General features: G+C 43.4%; 1 protein-coding gene across 1 annotated transcript in view; it reads right to left on the reverse strand.

Moving 5' to 3' along the window:
* Nucleotides 1-4,745: 4,745 nt before the first annotated feature.
* The window catches only part of NFKBIE (NFKB inhibitor epsilon), a 28,710-nt gene continuing 16,761 nt past the window's right edge, over nucleotides 4,746-16,694 (reverse strand). Inside the window, exons 2-6 of the mRNA XM_054996106.1 lie at nucleotides 10,766-10,868; nucleotides 9,623-9,854; nucleotides 9,443-9,531; nucleotides 8,509-8,757; nucleotides 4,746-6,588 (exon numbers count right to left, since the gene is read on the reverse strand). Coding sequence (XP_054852081.1) covers nucleotides 6,523-6,588; nucleotides 8,509-8,757; nucleotides 9,443-9,531; nucleotides 9,623-9,854; nucleotides 10,766-10,868 — 739 coding nt within the window. The 3' untranslated portion in view covers nucleotides 4,746-6,522. The remainder of the gene's footprint in view (nucleotides 6,589-8,508; nucleotides 8,758-9,442; nucleotides 9,532-9,622; nucleotides 9,855-10,765; nucleotides 10,869-16,694) is intronic.

Here is a 16,694-nt window from a genome sequence, read left to right on the forward strand (position 1 = left end):
TTTGTCTATAGGAAAAAGCAGCTTAAATAGCGCCCGCTAGCCTGGGCTTGTCAAAGTTCAGAAGCTGAGCAGGGTTGGCCATGATCAGTACTTGTAGGCCAGAGGGCCAAGCGGCCAGGCAGGCAATTGACAAACTACCTCTGACCATCTCTTGCCTTTAAAACTGTAGGGGGATTCCCTGAAATCCCTTAACAAAAAACCCAAACGGGTTGCCATAAGTCAGCTGTGACTTGACAGCACCTATACGCATATGGAAAAGAGGCACCAAGGGAGTGTGACCCTCAAAAGCTTATACCCTGGAAATGTTGGTGGTTCAAGTGCTACGGGCATTGAAATGTGCTTCTTTACAGAAGAGGTATTTAGGTCTCTTAATAGCACCACTACAAATGTTTCTTTCAAACTAGCATACCAATGTAGAAAAATTCAGGCTTAAGCTGCAGTACTGCAGTCCAAGCTCTGCTCATGACCTGAGTTCAATCCTGGCGGAAGCCAGGTTCAGGTAACCGACTCAAGGTTGACTCAGCCTTCCATCCTTCTGAGGTGGGTAAAATGAGTACCCAGTTTCCTGGGGGTAAAGTGTAGATGACTGGGGAAGGCAATGGCAAACCACCCCATAAAAAGTCTGCCAAGAAAACATTGTGATGTGACGTCCCCCCATGGGTCAGTAATGACTCGGTGCTTGCACAGGGGACTACCTTTACCTGTAATGGCTATTAGCTAAAGGGAACCTCTCTGTTTAGAAGCAGTATAACTAAATGCAGAGGGATTTTGACCATGCTGGGTTATCTGATGGGCCATGCAACCAGCTGATAAACACTGGCTGTGCATGGATGCCATGTGGCTTGAAAACAGACCTATGCATCAAACTGCAACCTTTAAAAACTCTGTCCTAGTGTTCAGTAGGTTTTAAGCTACTCTGTTTAACATATCCCTGATGAGATTCAGTGGACAGTTTTTGGTTAGAAACTTGGCTACACCAAGGATCAAGAAATTTTTTATCCAGCTCAGTAGGCTATGCTATAATGGGCGGTTTAGCTCACTTGCTCAAGTTAGTCAGAGCTCCCTGAGCCGGAATACTTTGGTATGATCTTCCTTGTTTATGGCATCCAATAGCCTGATTGCATAGTCTAAACTGTGGTGAGTTGGAGTGCTGAGACTTTTATTGAAAGTTTAAACTAGATTTGTCAGTCTATAGGCCTCTTCCAACCTGGGTACTAGAAGCAGCAGAATCTGTAGCCCTGGGCCCAGTGTGAGGACAGAGCACACCAGGCCTACGTTGTAGCAGCTGACTGGGACTTTCCCCACTCAGTCTGCAAAGAGGCAGTTGCTGGAGCACATGAAAGGACAACTTCCTTCTGCCGCTTTTGGCTTTCTAAGGCAAAGCTAAAGAACCAGAGCTTTTCCTCTGTTGTCGCTGCTGAAGGGTGAAGCATGTGTGCATGTGACATCCCTGAAAACAATGTGTAGGTATATGTAAAAGAGTGTGGGCTAATTCTGTCACTATTATCTGAAAGAAAGGTGAATTCCTGAGAGTTATAATCATACCTAAATATGGAATGACATTCCACCAGTACTACAATTCACACATCTCCCACATAAGAGAAAGGTAAAATTCCAGAGATGACTCTCAAATACGAAATGGAAGTTTGACCCATGAGAGAAAACATACCGTTGTGAGAGCTTTCTGCTATAACATGCTGCCCAGTTCATATTCCACCATGTAATTTATAGGTTAAAGCAAAGTCCCAACCCCAACATAAGGATCTGAACTTGATAAAAAACTTTGAAATAAAAATGGTCAAGGTAATGCTAAGCCTCAGCTGCTCTAGGGATCAAGTATGGCTGGCTAGCACAATAATGTGCAGATTACCATTCGTTTCATAATTTTGAAAATTCTGACCCATATTCCAGCTCATCAAGTCTTCAGGCAATATAATGAAATCCCTGTTCTTTCAAAAAACACCATAGTGTTTTCGACTTTTAAAACGTTATTAAGCATTATGTAGGACTTGCTTAATATTAATATTAAGTCAAGTTTATTCATTGGAACTAGGCTGTTCTTAAGACACACATCCATTATGAGGCTATTTAAAAAGAGACCGTCTTTGTGAACGCAGAAATTGGGAGCTCTTTACATTACTACCTTGTGGTTCATTATATCTTCTTACAAGATGCTGAAACTAGCAACTTTACTACTGGGTTATATGAAATGTTGATTTAATAATGCTGAATTAAATGGCCTTCAAATGGGGGCATGAAGAGATAGCAGGTGTCATCAGTAAAGAATTGATGATATTCCTGAATTATGGTTGTTGTGGATTTTCCGGGCTGTATTGCCGTGGTCTTGGCATTGTAGTTCCTGATGTTTTGCCAGCAGCTGTGACTGGCATCTTCAGAGGTGTAGCACCGAAAGACAGGGATCTCTCAGTGCCAAACTGTGGAGGAGATATTTGCAGGTGATTTATATCTACTCAGAAAGGTGGGTTGGGTTGTGTCATCCTGTAAGGGTTTCCCAGGGTGTGGAATGCTAATGGAGTGCTAATGCTTCACTGTATCCTGAGGAGGTTCTTTTGCATATGGATTGGTGCTTGATATGCTAATCTTCTCTGCAGGGCTATTGTGGGTTGTAGAGTCTTGTTAGCCTGGTGTTTTTCAGAACTAGAAACCATGCTCTATTCATGCTTAAAGTCTCTTCTTTCCTGTTGAAGTTTTGCTTATGCTTGTGAATTTCAATGGCTTCCCTGTGCAATCTGACAAAGTAGTTGGACGTGTTGTCCAGTATTTTGGTGTCCTGAAATAAGATACTGTGTCCTGTTTGAGTTAGGCTATGTTCAGCCACTGCTGATTTTTCAGGCTGTCCAAGTCTGCAGTGTCTTTCATGTTCTTTTATTCTTGTCTGGATGCTGCGCTGTGTGGTCCCGATGTAAACTTGTCCACAGCTGCAGGGTATGCGGTATACTCCTGCAGAGGTGAGGGGGTCTCTACTGTCTTTTGCTGATCGTAACATCTGTTGTATTTTTTTGGTGGGTTGGAATACAGTTTGTAGGTTGTGCTTTTTCATAAGCTTTCCCATCTGATCCGTGATTCCTTTGATATATGGCAAACACACTTTTCCTGTGGGAGACTGTTTTTCCTTAGTAGTTTGATTTATCCTGGGTCTTCTGCTCTTCTGATTTCATTTCTGGAGTAGCCATTTGCTTGAAGTGCATGGTTTAGATGATTAATTTCCTCATTGAGAAAGTGCGGCTCACATATCCGTCCTGCAGGGTCTACTAATGTTTTCATTATGCCTCTTTTCTGTCAAGGGTGGTGATTGGAGTTTTTGTGTAAGTACCGATCCGTGTGAGTTGGTTTCCTGTAGACCTTGTGACCTAACTGAAAGTTTGCTTTGCGGATGACCAAGGTATCCAGAAATGGGAGTTTACCCTTGATTTCTTTCTCCATTGTGAATTGTATGTTCAGGTGGATGTTGTTGAGGTGGTTTAAAAACTCCATCAATTCTTCCTCACCATGGCTCCAAATGATAAATGTATCATCCACAAACCGGAACCAGACACTCGGTTTGTGAGGTGCTGATTCTAGAGCTGTTTTTTCAAAATGTTCGATGTAGAAGTTTGCTATAACTGGGCTGAGAGGGCTTCCCATGGCCACCCCATCCATCTGTAATTCCTGAATTCATAGAATCTGTTCATAGAATTCCTGAATTGTTTGCTTACATTTAAACAGAATGCCCACAATCTCCCAGGCTGTAATTTCAGAAAGAAGGACTATTTTTTCTTAGGGAACCCCCCCCCCCAAGATATCCACCCTGCCCTGAATCCAATCCTGTGTGTGTGTCTGGTGGGAGGGTGGGGGATAAAGGAACATGTACAGCGTACAAGTCTCCCTTTAATCTGAATAACCCTTATTCCAAATGGAAATATATAGTACTGTTAGCTTCTGTTAATGTAGTCTGAAACAACAGTACTGGGCTGGACCTCTTTGTACGGGTGCTTGCATAATGTCACAGGCCAAGAAGCTCATCACTAAAGCACTAGCAGCTAGAAAGGGTACTGGACTTTGTGCTACTCAAGTATTTTATGTGCACCTCTTCCAACATCACCTGAAGTCAACTACAATAAAGCCACCAGAATATCCTACCCCTGCACATTTTCTGAGGGTGTATTATATTGCACAGTGCATTAATGGAATTACAGGAAGGTGCTGCAGTTAAGAGCAGCCACGAGGTGGCAGCACATTTTAAACATAAATAGAGTGCAGATTTTATGAAGTCACTTTACAAAAGTTTGCTCTTTTTGCAAGCCTCCCCTTCTCAACAGTCCTAATTCCCTCTGCTGTTCTCATGCCTGGACCCCCCATGTGCTACGACTCAGACTTGACCTGCACGATTCTTGCTATTTCAGCTGAAAGCCTTTCCAAAAATACTGAACAAAGGATCCAGAGGAGTTAGCCGTGTTAGTCTGTAGTAGCAAAATCAAAAAGAGTCCAGTAGCACCTTTAAGACTAACCAATTTTATTGCAGCATAAGCTTTCGAGAATCAAGTTCTCTTCATCAGATGCCCAGTTTTGATCAGGCATCTGATGAAGAGAACTTGATTCTCGAAAGCTTATGCTATAATAAAATTGGTTAGTCTTAAAGGTGCTACTGGACTCTTTTTGATTGAACAAAGGATATCATCGTTGGAAACTAGACTATTATAAACAGTCTGTGTTGAGGCCAATAATACCGTTCCACATACAGGGTAATCAGTTTTATCCAGCTGAAGAACTTTTATTTTGTTATGAGAAAACAAAATGAAACATGGGAAGAAGAAGGAAGAAGTCTCAATTAAGTCAAACAAGATACATAGGGAAAAATCAAGTGCAGAATGATGCATATTAAGTTGCTGCTGCTTCTAAACCCATCCTTTAAAAAAAAAAAGGCAAGGAAGAGGAGAAAACCTCTCCCTGAAACATCCCGGCTGATTGCGCCACCCAGGACTTGCCATGTTACAAACAGCCGCTCCCAGGCAGCAATAGTAGGAGGGAGAGAGCTGGGAAATTCCCCAATCCAGCAAAGGGCTGCATGTAAGCAACTCCTATTCCTTTGTCTGTGGACCCAAAATGCTTTGTTCATCAGCTGCAACTTGTGTCTGTGTGTGGGGGGGGGGGGGGAGAGGAGAGCACAGCAACCTTCAACAGAGAAATCAATACTGGTCTCAGAACCCTGCATTCTCCTCATCTTGCTGGTCACCATTTCCATACCACTCTGCTGAAATTTTTTGGAATGCGTAGCTTTGGGTCATTAGTCCTACAATTTAGATGGCAGAGAGAAGCCAGAGGACTTGATTACTCACAGGCTGAGGGCTGACCAATCCAAGTCCTAGAAAAAGTTCTTTTGAAATTCTAAGCAATAGGATGCAGGGAGCAGTTCTAAAGACATAGCTTCTCTCGCAAAAGCTGCAAAAGAGGCAAAAGCCTTCTTGTGACACAGCTATTAAAAAGCAACTTTTCAAAATGAAGAACAGCAATACCCCAGGAGGGTAGTCAATAATCCTTGATGAAGAGGGACAGATCCTGGCATTTCCTTATTTCATGACCTCAGCTCCAATTACAAATGGGAATTTAGTGTGCCAGCATTCCTTTGCCCAAGGGAAGTATGGTATTTATAGGTTAGCGACTTAATAAAGATGCTGATGCTTCCCAACAGAACAGTATAAACTAGCAAATCTGAACAGAACAGCGCATCTCCCAGGGACTGACCTCAAGGACAACAATTAACAAGCAGAGGTGGTAGATGGCAAATCTCTCTTTCCATGAGCTCAGCCTTCAGGTTCTCCTCAAGTTCTGTATGTTCTGGGCAGAACTGTAGGCCAATTCCTATCCCAGTGATTTGTTTGCAACGGGTATCCCCTTCATGGGAGGCAGCAGGTGGGCTAAAGTGAAAAAAGGCTGTTATGCAGCCCTCAACTCCACAGAAGCACAAGCCAGAATAACAATGCAGACGAGAGCGGCCACTGAAAGAAGTGCAGGAGACCTAAGCAATAGCAGCTAGGTCAAAAAACTGTTCTGTATCTTAAAAACAAATACCAGCCTTACTGACTTGACACAAACACTCCTATCGTAGGATTCTGGGGGAAGGCGAGCCTATTGCCATCTCCATGCACTGTGCAGTCCAGGACAACACCCTCCCCCCAGATCTTTGGCCTCTGGTCCAAAGGTTGCTTGCTCCTATTTTAGCCAAAGCAGGTGGTGCAAACATAGGCCTCATCTATCTGAATCCATGTCCTTCAAAGGGGGAGCAATTCCATTCGATTTTCCAGGCTTAATGTCAATGTATAAGGAGCAGTTTTCCTCCAGCAGCAGCTCCCACAGTCCCATGCACTATCAAAAAGTGTCTGAAGGAGGCACAAAGCCTCAGACTCAGCTACAAGCAGAATTATTTTCTGGGAGCCAGCTCTGGCCTGGCCAGCCTGTAGCAGCCTCAGTGTTCTGGTCCACCATCTCCCAAAGAGTGCTAATCCAATTCAAGTCCTAGGATGCTCAACTGGAGCACACTACAGGCTTCCCAGAGATCTTCAGGTCGTCAAAAGGTAGGAGAGTAAGTATCTGACAATGGGAAAGAGAAGAAAACAGTAAGATTGGCACTGGAACAGCCCAAGAAAGCATGCAAAAGCACTGACATTGTTTCAATGCACAGTGAACGGATATAGCACAAAAGCAGCACATTCAAGTGTAGCTGTCCTATACATACTGCGTCAAAGTGGGCATTATCAACCAGTCATTAGCCGCAGCTACATGTATGAAAGGAAAATCCACTTCAATAATTCCAGAACAGTAATTGTATTTGTCTGTTGCAGCAAAAATAAATAGATAGCAATATTAAAGACCAATAAAAATGTGTTCCAGCAGAAGCTTTTGTGAACTACAGCCAGGCTTTGTCAGATGCAACATAGCAGAGTGACAACCCATTACATTGCATCTGACAATGCCTGTGTGTACTTCATGAAAGCTTGTGCTAGAACAGAATCTTGTTAGTCTCTGAGGTGCCACTAGACTCCTGTCTACATGGAAGGAAAATTCTGGTAATCTGTAGGGATTTATACTCTTTGATACCATGGTATTCCCAGGCATGTTATCAGTAGTGACTCTCTTACATGTGCATTTATACGGGACTTAAGGACTGCCATGTACAAGAAAAAACCCTCTCATTTCAGCATGGTACAAGTACATACATATATATCAAAGGCTGGATTCAGTGTTACCCCGAGTACTCTACAGAGCAGGCTCCCAGTTTAGTTGGGTCTCTAACATAGAGCAACTACCTACAGATGTTCCAGTTTTCTTCAATAGGTCCCTGAATTGGGAAGTTTATTCATTTTCTCCTGCTGAAACACTCTGGTCAACCCATCATAACAAAAGGGAATATTAATCCTATTCCTAGCTGTAGGGAGCCCTGATATGATCTATCATATTTGTATCCTCCTGCCCTTCCACTAAGAAGCTCTAAGGTTATTATATGTTATCCCCACAGCAACCTTGTGAAGTAGGTCAGCCACAGAGAGAATAACTGGCCCAAAGTCACCCAGTGAACCTCATGGTTGAGTGGTGATCTGATCCCAGATGTCTGCAATACAATGCCAATGTTGTCTATTACATCATGACAGCAAAACAGAATGGCCATGTTTTCGGTACTGCAATATGCTTCTTGGGCATGTTTGTCTGTGCATCAGTCAAGTGCAAATCAAGGTGACTCTGGCCTTTGAAATTCATGGAAATGCAGAATACAGTTCCATATAGTGTTCTATATTTTCCTTATAGTCCTGTTTTGCCCACTTAATGGTGAAGGCTGATAGTGAAGGCAAGAGTAGATCAGATGTTTGGTATGAAAATGGTTGCCTAACCCTGACTTACAGGTAGCTCTGTTTTGCTTATATTCATCCAGTGCAAGGAAAGAGGGCAGTTACCAAACTGCTCCAATGAAGCAGATCAGAACTACTGTGATCTGCCTGCACTGAAGGAACTGCAACAGTGCCACGGCAGAGACAAGAGTGGCAGCCATTAGGCAGACCAGCCAGTTTAGCAGTTCCTCCCTGCTGCGTAAATGCAAGGAGAACAGACTCATCAGAACTGGAACCTGGCAATCACAGATACACAAAGGGCAGCATGGAGAGAAGCACAACTGAAACCACTCAGTCAGAACTCCTAATCTCATCATCATGGAGTGTCTTCTGCTGGCAGATACAAGCATCATAAATACTCTTACCCACAGTCTGTATCCCTGCCTTTCTTCTAGATCCAGGGTTTGACTCCCATGGAGCATTTCTGCACATGCAAGGCATTTTTATTGAGTTAATACTGCAATGCAGCACTATTATGTTGCTAGACCACGCACTATTGCGCAACAGCACTAAGCAGTGCAAGATCCAAACCTCTGACTGGCCTTTGATCTCTGCCCATCCTGCTCAGTTTCTTCCTACGAGTTCCCATCAAGCAGCAACAGTCAGGTAAGTCCTGAGCCAAACTCACATCAACATTGCCATCAGCCAGGTCCTGGGCTGTCTCATCCTCCATGTTCCGCAGCAAGGTGTCTGCTCCCGAGTGACAGAGGATGGCAGCAATGGTGGCATCCTTCCTGCCTACAGCCAGGTGAAGCGGGGTGCAACCGTTGTACATCCGAGCATCCACCTGGGCTCCCATTTGCAGAAGGTGCCTCACAGCTATCTCGTCATGGTTCTCCACTGCTAAGTGAAGTGGCGTCTTTCCACTTGTACCATCCTGGAAGCAAGGAGAGAGAACATTAGAGCCATACTGTCTATTCAGTCTCAAACAACATCCCAAAGGGTTGGAATATCTTCATATCAATTTATATTTCAACTGTGGGTGTCTGGCAGGAAACACACTGGCATGGGAATTCCTGTCTAAAAACCATTAAAATTTCTGCTCCTGGAGTTGTAATGCTTTCCAACTGCTACAACTTGCAATCATTTTTCAGTATACCAATGTAATGAGACCTATTAACACTAAGTTATTTATGATCTGGTCAAATTAAATCTAAATTTATTCCTAGAAAAGCTGTACTTTGTGACTTGGAACTATTTATACAGATCAGGCAGCTTAGTGCATGCCAGTTTGCATAGAAGTTTTCTGATTCTGACTGGACAGACATAGGAACAAGGAGCTATGCAAAGTTCCAGCCCATTAAGCCCTGCTCAACCTAATTTCTACACTATGAGAATTTACCAATCATTGCCCACACATTTTCACTATTAATCTCTGTAGACATAATGGACCGAAACTTTTTTTTTAAAGGTTAATACTGAAGGTTAATGCTGAAGCATGCTGAAATCTACATTCAACACAACACCAACTTCTATACTTGTGTCACCAAAAGAACAGAACAAATGTTGCCCTGATATACAGGATGCGGGGCACTGCCAGATGCCCTTGGGCTCAGCCATACCTGAACATTTATGTCAGCTCCATTCTTCACCAGTAGTGCCATCAGTTGCAGATTGCCCTTTAAGGTACTGATGTGCAAACAAGTCAAGCCTAGAGAACAAGACAAACCAGGAAGAGTTCGCAAATGAGCCCAAATACTCTCTATACACACACACATCAATCAAACTCTGCTCTTCCTCACCTTGCCAGTTCTGGAGCTGCAGATCTTGTAGGGCTCTCCTAGACTCCAGAGGCTTGCCAAAGACTGGCTCCCACAGCAGCAGCAGTTGGGCACACTCCAGACTCTGCTGCTCACAGGCCAAGTGCAGTGGGGTGTTTCCATTGCGGTCTTGTAATGCTCTGTTGACCCCTTTCAAAACTAATTCTTGCACCACACTAGCCTGCTCCAGGTACACAGACAGGTGTAGTGGGGTCTACAAGTAGCAAAAACAAAAGCAGCTCAGAAAGGAGAAAGAAGCAGGGACAGAAATACAGCTGTGGGTTTTCTGTGATTGCATCACGAAAATCAGTAACGGGTGCAGAAGTCAGCATCCTGGTAGTCTCAGCTTTCATGTAAAGAAAGCATGTGGACAATGCCTTAGTAAAGTCCCAGAAGTCAGAGGCTTAGTAGACTCTGCATTAGTGTGGGGTCATGCCTTCAGTTTTCTGCACTGCTCCATGCTTCTTCTTCAGACAAGAACAAAATCAATGGAAAACACAGGTTTTTCCAATTTGTTTTTCTTGGAAGAATTTGGATTCACCAAAGAGCCCCCTCCCTTAAATAACAGATTATTCAAAACTCTGAACAAAAGCAGGGATGAATGTCAGTTTTCTGAATAGCTCTGACTGGATTTTGTCATTTCTACACAACACCCAACAATTTCAGGCACTTTATAAATAATAAATAAGACGAGCATTCTGATCCAGCAATGAGAGTCCCACATTTGGAAGCAGGACTCCATTGTGCTCTTCTGAAACATATCTAGATGTGAATCCAACCCCCAGTCAACAAGCTGAATGAGTCTTTCATTTCAGAGAAGGAGATGCATCCCCATTTGAACCAACGCTTCTTGCATGCAACTAAAGCTTGACTGGCCCAATGACAGCAAGAATGTCCAGAAGGCTAATATAAGAAGCAGTGATAACACACTCCAAGGAAAGCTCCCTGATCAACAGGATAACAGTTCTGCTGCTCCTTCAACAAGATGGTGGCAAGAAGCACAATGAAAATGTTCATATAGTAGTTAAAGAAACAAAGCTTGCTGAAAGGGATGGACTTACCATCCAGCAGTGGCTTCTCTTCTTTCACTAACATAGAAGAAACGGTGAGGCCACACACACGTACCTGGAATAAGTCATTTTGGATCTCCAAGACTTCCATGGGCAACTGGGCAATGCAGCAGAGTGCTACAGAGGGCATAGAATGGATGATTGCCAGGTGCAGTAGCCTGTAAGGGAGGAAAGGGATTAGTCTGTGGTGCAGTTTCCAATACCAAGCCACCACTCTCAGAAACACTTAAGACACACACTCTCACATACAACATGCCTGAAGAACAACTCTTTTTCCAGCTTCTTGTTTGCACTTCTCAGTTGGAACAGGTCATTATGCACATCTGCTTGTAAACTAAGCTCAATTAGGCTTACACATGCAAACTGCAGTTGTACCTCTTCCTGAGCAGTTTTGCATCCTTACACTTTTTCACAGGATGGGTGGAACCAACAAACACTTTACACAGCAAAGGAGTTTGTCACTTGCAGTTAGTCAACCACGTATTTCCTGCCCAATACTAAAGGAGCAACATGTTCCTGCAAACACACTGAGGGCAAAATTAATAACAGATTCCCAGTCGATGTCTCACTAGCTTAATAATGACCAAACCTCACAGGCCAAGCACAACTCTGCCGCAGCTCAAATCTGAAATCCATGCCAAAGGTGGACCCAGAAAGAAAGCCAGGGCCAATTGTGCTTTCTTCTTAAGAAGATATTTCTGCTTTCCTAGTTCAAGGAAGCACAATGTGAGGCACAAATCTGGGCAAAGGGAATGAAGTCCATGGAGATGAGTCAAATTCTCTCCCTTTGTGTGGAGTCTAACCCTACTCCAACCATGACTGGCAAGAGGAGAAGATGGTAATTAATCAAAGCTCAGTCATAGCTATATCTAGGATTCAGAGTTTATCCTGACAACCTTCTCAGCACATGACAGCTGTGGTTATCTCAGTTGCTGTCTTCTGGCTTTCAGCATGCCACTGACACACTCAAAATTTGCAGATGAGCTATAATAGTGTGCTAAGCCAGTATATGTTGACTTTAGTATGTGCTGCCATCCACACAACTAGCCCAGTGAGTGCGAGCTACAGGTCAAATTTCAGCTCTCTCCATCAGGATTTCAGAACAGCAGAAAGCAATGTCCAGGTGCACTATCACCCCATAAAATCAAGTATCTGTTATCTACTACAGGGCGGATAGTCAACCTCCAGGTAGGGTTGCCAGCCCACGCACCCCACACACAGCTGGATCCTTCTGGGTGATGTGATGACATTGCCTCCAACATGACATCACTTCCGGTATACCTGGAAGTGACATAATCACACCCCCAGGTGAAGCAATTGGGGGGGGGGGGCAAAAGCCACAGAGTTTTTGTCCAAATACCAGAGTGGTTCTGCTGTGGCAGTGACATGATGGCATCACTACTGGAAGTGATACCATTACATCACCAGAGTACCTGCTCATGCACGCACACAGGAAAGTCTCCCCATGCTGCCCCCCATGTCCCCCCATTCCCTGCGAGTTGCCAGAGTTAACTTGGCAACTCTGTCTCCAAGTGGGGCTTGGAGTTCCTTCAGAATTTCAGCTGACCTCCAGTCCGCAGAGCTTAGTTGCCCTGGAGAAAATGGCAGCTTTAGAGGGTATATCACAGTTTCCAGCTGGAATCCGTCCTCGAATTCTCCCCTCCACAGGCACTACCACCAATTCTCCAGGAATTTCCCAGGCTGTAATTGGCAACCCTAACTAAAAGGAAACACAAGTGCTCTCAACAGCCTTGGAATTAAAAAGCAGACAAATTAATAAGTATATACTGATGCACAAATAACCTCATTTTAGAGAAGTTCCTACAAAATTAAAGAGGACTCACATTTGTTAACAGGTAGGGTTCCCAGGTCCCAATATCCTCCCGGCAGGAGGTGGGGGACCTGGGACTTACCTGCTGTAGCATCCTGGTGGGGTGTGATGACATCACTTTCTAAAGTGATGTCATCATGCCAGCCACAGTCATCTTCCCATGCTTTGTGAGGGGGTAATTCTGGACTGTTTGGGGCCAAAATTGGCCCCAACAAAGCACAGGAGCATGCCCATGGCTGGCACGATGACATCACCTCAGGAAAGACATCATCACACCCACTGGAAGTACACATGGTGCGTGCTTTCCTGGGCTGTCTGCCAGCAGCAGGCAATTGCCAGGGGATATGCCACCTCCCACCAATCGCCAGTGATCGGCCGACAAGGCAAATCCCTGAGAGACTGCCTGCTACCAGTGGGCAACTGATAAGCCTATTAAAGACTATTTCGTCCACTCTGGATCAACAGTCCTGAAGGAACACTAGATATTCCTCATGCTTTCCCCTGCTAATTTCTAGCCAGTATCCAAAAAAGCAACTATGGCCACAGTGGAAGCAGATATAAATCACTGTCTAGTGAGAATGAATGGGCAAAGGCTTGCTCATAAGCACTCTGATGCAAGAGAGACAACAGTATAACAAACATTCACCAAGGACAAGAAAATAACTTCCTAATTGTCACTGCTGTGGAAATTAATTTAATATTCTAAATGTGCACTAGAGAGTCGAAAGCAAGAAAGGGGGAAAATATCTCATGGAGGCTTAATCTCCCCCCCACCCCACCACCACCTTTTCGGAAATAATTTCAGAATAAATACAGGCTGCACCAGCATTTACCAAGTTATATAAATAGGCCATTCTTTAGTTAGCACTATATATTGGATAGGTCTCCCTCATTGCCAAGTTATTCAAAATTATAATTAATTAAAAAACGAATGAAACCGGGAGAATCATTGTGACCAGACATTATGCACCACTTCTGCATCCAGTGTGTGTCTTTATATATAAGGGGATTTCCAAGGAGGCAAAAGGAAGGGAGGTGGGAGGTGGCACTGCTAGACCTTGGAAAGAAGGGGGAGGTGGGGGGAAAAGAGAACTCTTAACGTGGGTCTGCCACGGCCCAGGGCTCCAAAACATAGCAACAGCTCTGACTGGAAGTGATCTATATAGGAAGCTGTGGCTCCGTTAGCGATTTGGAAACTTGTACACAGCTGCTGAAATCATAGAAGCTAGGTTTTATAGTACAGAGAACTGCACACTTTGCCTCCGAGACAGAAGAGTGTCTGTGGCTCAGCAAGCAGGCTAAGCCCCAGGGAAAGCCCAAGGTCACATGGACATGGGGAATTCCCCTACCCATCAAAGCAGTGGCCACCCACAGTTGCCTCAGCAACAGGTGGGGGAGGGCCAAAGAAACTCAGGCACAGCTGCCATGGCCAGTAGAGGGCTGAATACTCTGCCAGGCCGAAGCATATGTGAAGTACATTAATATGGGGAGAAGTGGGCTCAGGTCAGTCGCTTTGATTTTAGAGAATTGCACCACACAAATCTTATCTGGATGTTTGACTAATTCAACAGTCTAGGGCTTACTGATGTGTAGCTGCAACCTTTTTTTACTGCTGTAGATCCTATGCTTTCAATGGGAAAATTTAGCAGGTGAAGTGTTCTCGTTGGCAAGGAGACAGAAGTGATGGGAAGTTTCCACAGATAAACATCTGTGTATCCTGCTGTGTATCCAGGACACAGGAGTATGATCAGGGTTTTTAATTTTTAAGTTGGCAACCTTGCTTCTGAATAAACACTTCAAGACTGGGCCTCATAATATAGTTAAAGTATGATGTCTGGAGTTTTCCCCCCTCTAGCAGTTTGCACAGTATGATGTTAACAGCCTTTTGGTATGCATCATATAAAGAACCACTGCAGTTAGTTTCTATTTATAATCGCTGTGTAAAACTGCTCAGATCCATGAAGGTCCTTCTAAAACTGGAGTCAGCAAGCATGACAACCCCAGAGTTGGGGAGGGGGTGATGTTTGGGAACAAAGTTTCCATGGAAATATCTGTCCTATCTGAGCTCCTCCCTGTCATTACGGCTCTGATCTTCATTCAGATTATAATGCTGACCAGAAAACACTTGGTAAACTTGAAACCTCCAGCTCTGGGTGGGAGGTACATTTTTTTAAAGGTACCCTTGATGGATATAGATTTGGAAAAAAAGGGATTTTATAGTTTTTATATACGACTTCTGTGTCTTTTCAGTATTACATGCTTTGCACTCTTTCTATGCTCAGGAGCCAATGTAGTATTTGTAATGCAACCTGTAAGAATATGACACTTGAAACAAGAAGACAAAAAGAAGAATGTAAGCTAAAACTCTGTAAGAACTGAGGACTAAATATATTGCTTGTAGAGCTGCACTTATAAGAATATTACACATATGTTACATTATTCTATAAGATTCCAATAGGAATCAGTACCAGAGAGCCTTTTGTAGAAAACTGATTTGATGCAGCAAGCTGGTTTGGCCACCTGTGGCATTATCTCCCTGCAGAAAAAAAAAATAACTAGGGGAAAGGGCAGAAATGGGGGAAACATCCCTTTCTGCTCATGGACTTCAGTTATCTGAAGGCACCAAGGCTGCCGGATTGAGACTTCCTGCCACCCTTGAAGGTGAAAGTGTTATGCCCAGAAGGAAGTAGGTAAAAGGTTGGAAAGTGTCCTTCCAGAATACAAGATAAGAAGCTGCAAGAATTGGAAATCCCCAGTAGAGGGGCCGACCCAGAATTGCATCTTCAAATCAGAACTGACCCTAGATATCTTACGAGCCAATAAGACAACAAATATTAGAATATTGTAATATTATTATAATTACCTGAAGGTATTAATTGCTTTTGCACTTCTATTGTAATTTGGGATGAGCTTTGCACACGAGGAGACTGTCTACTTCTGTGTAAAGAAGGGGCTCATCCACCGGTTTAATTAAACTATCTGTTTTGCTTTAATTCAAGAAGGACTCCAGGATCTTATTTTAATTTTTATTGTGGTTGGTTGGAAAAGGGAGAACGAACAACAGAGGTGCAAAGTTTTGCGCATAACACCCTTCTGCCGGTCAAAGGAGTTTGCCATTGTGTTGATCCGTTTCACCTTCATTATAGACTTCTTGGTGGTGGAAGGTGCCAGATCGGGCTTGCCTGAGCTATCCAAGTCAGACTTCTTAAGCAAAGTATATTGTCATAGGCCCCTACATCAGCTTTGCAGACTGCATTACAAACATCACTAAACCATACAAAAAGCTTAAAATGTCCCACTACATTTGTCATTTGACAGTCCAAAAAGAAAGAAAGGGAAAGGACTACTATTTACAAAAGGGGGGAGGGACTCCCCCTAGGGCCATTTGCTCACAGGCAAGTGACTATTTACAAATCTGTCCAAAGCAAATTGCTCAAAGCAAAGCATTTTAAAAACCACAGCTCAGTTTCCCTTACAACAAGATCTGCAAGGCTTGCAATTGGTTTGCAGTAAGCCAACTTAGCAAGACCTTAGATCAGAGTGATCTAGTTGCTCAGAAGTAGTAAATTCCTAGCTAGTTCCCGTATTAAGTCCTCTCCCTGGAAACAAAACAGAAAAGGCCTACACTGGAATTTTTGCAGTTAGTAATTATCTTAGATATCTTGTAGATCCTAAAAGCATGGTGATATAAAATACCTTATTTTATATAATAATGCTAAATATATATTATTGATCAGCATACATTTATCTTTCATTTTCTTATGATTGCTGGTGAAGCAACCAAAAAGTAGAAAATTCAAGTTTATTGTAGGAGCATAAGGTTGACAACAGCCAATAGTTTTTAAGAGATTAATGTGGTTTGAAAGAGGCTTCGCTTACTGTGCTATATATATATATATATGAGTATTTTTTTATCCTGCTCTTACATCTAGTCAAACAGGTTTAGCAGATGTTCTTAAACAATGCCAAATCCCTGCAAACCTGCTTAACAGAGGCAAACATGGGATAAGTGTACACACTTTTAAGTAGTGATGCTTCTTTTAAAAATTGTCCTGAAGTCTCTAAGAAAATCTGTATGCAGCCAAAATCTCAGTGTTGGAAAGTATGGGTCACGAGCACAATAGCCACTTGGTTTACCATCACACAAGACAGA

This window comes from Eublepharis macularius, chromosome 1 (assembly GCF_028583425.1).
Source record: "Eublepharis macularius isolate TG4126 chromosome 1, MPM_Emac_v1.0, whole genome shotgun sequence".
Taxonomy (NCBI): domain Eukaryota; kingdom Metazoa; phylum Chordata; class Lepidosauria; order Squamata; family Eublepharidae; genus Eublepharis; species Eublepharis macularius.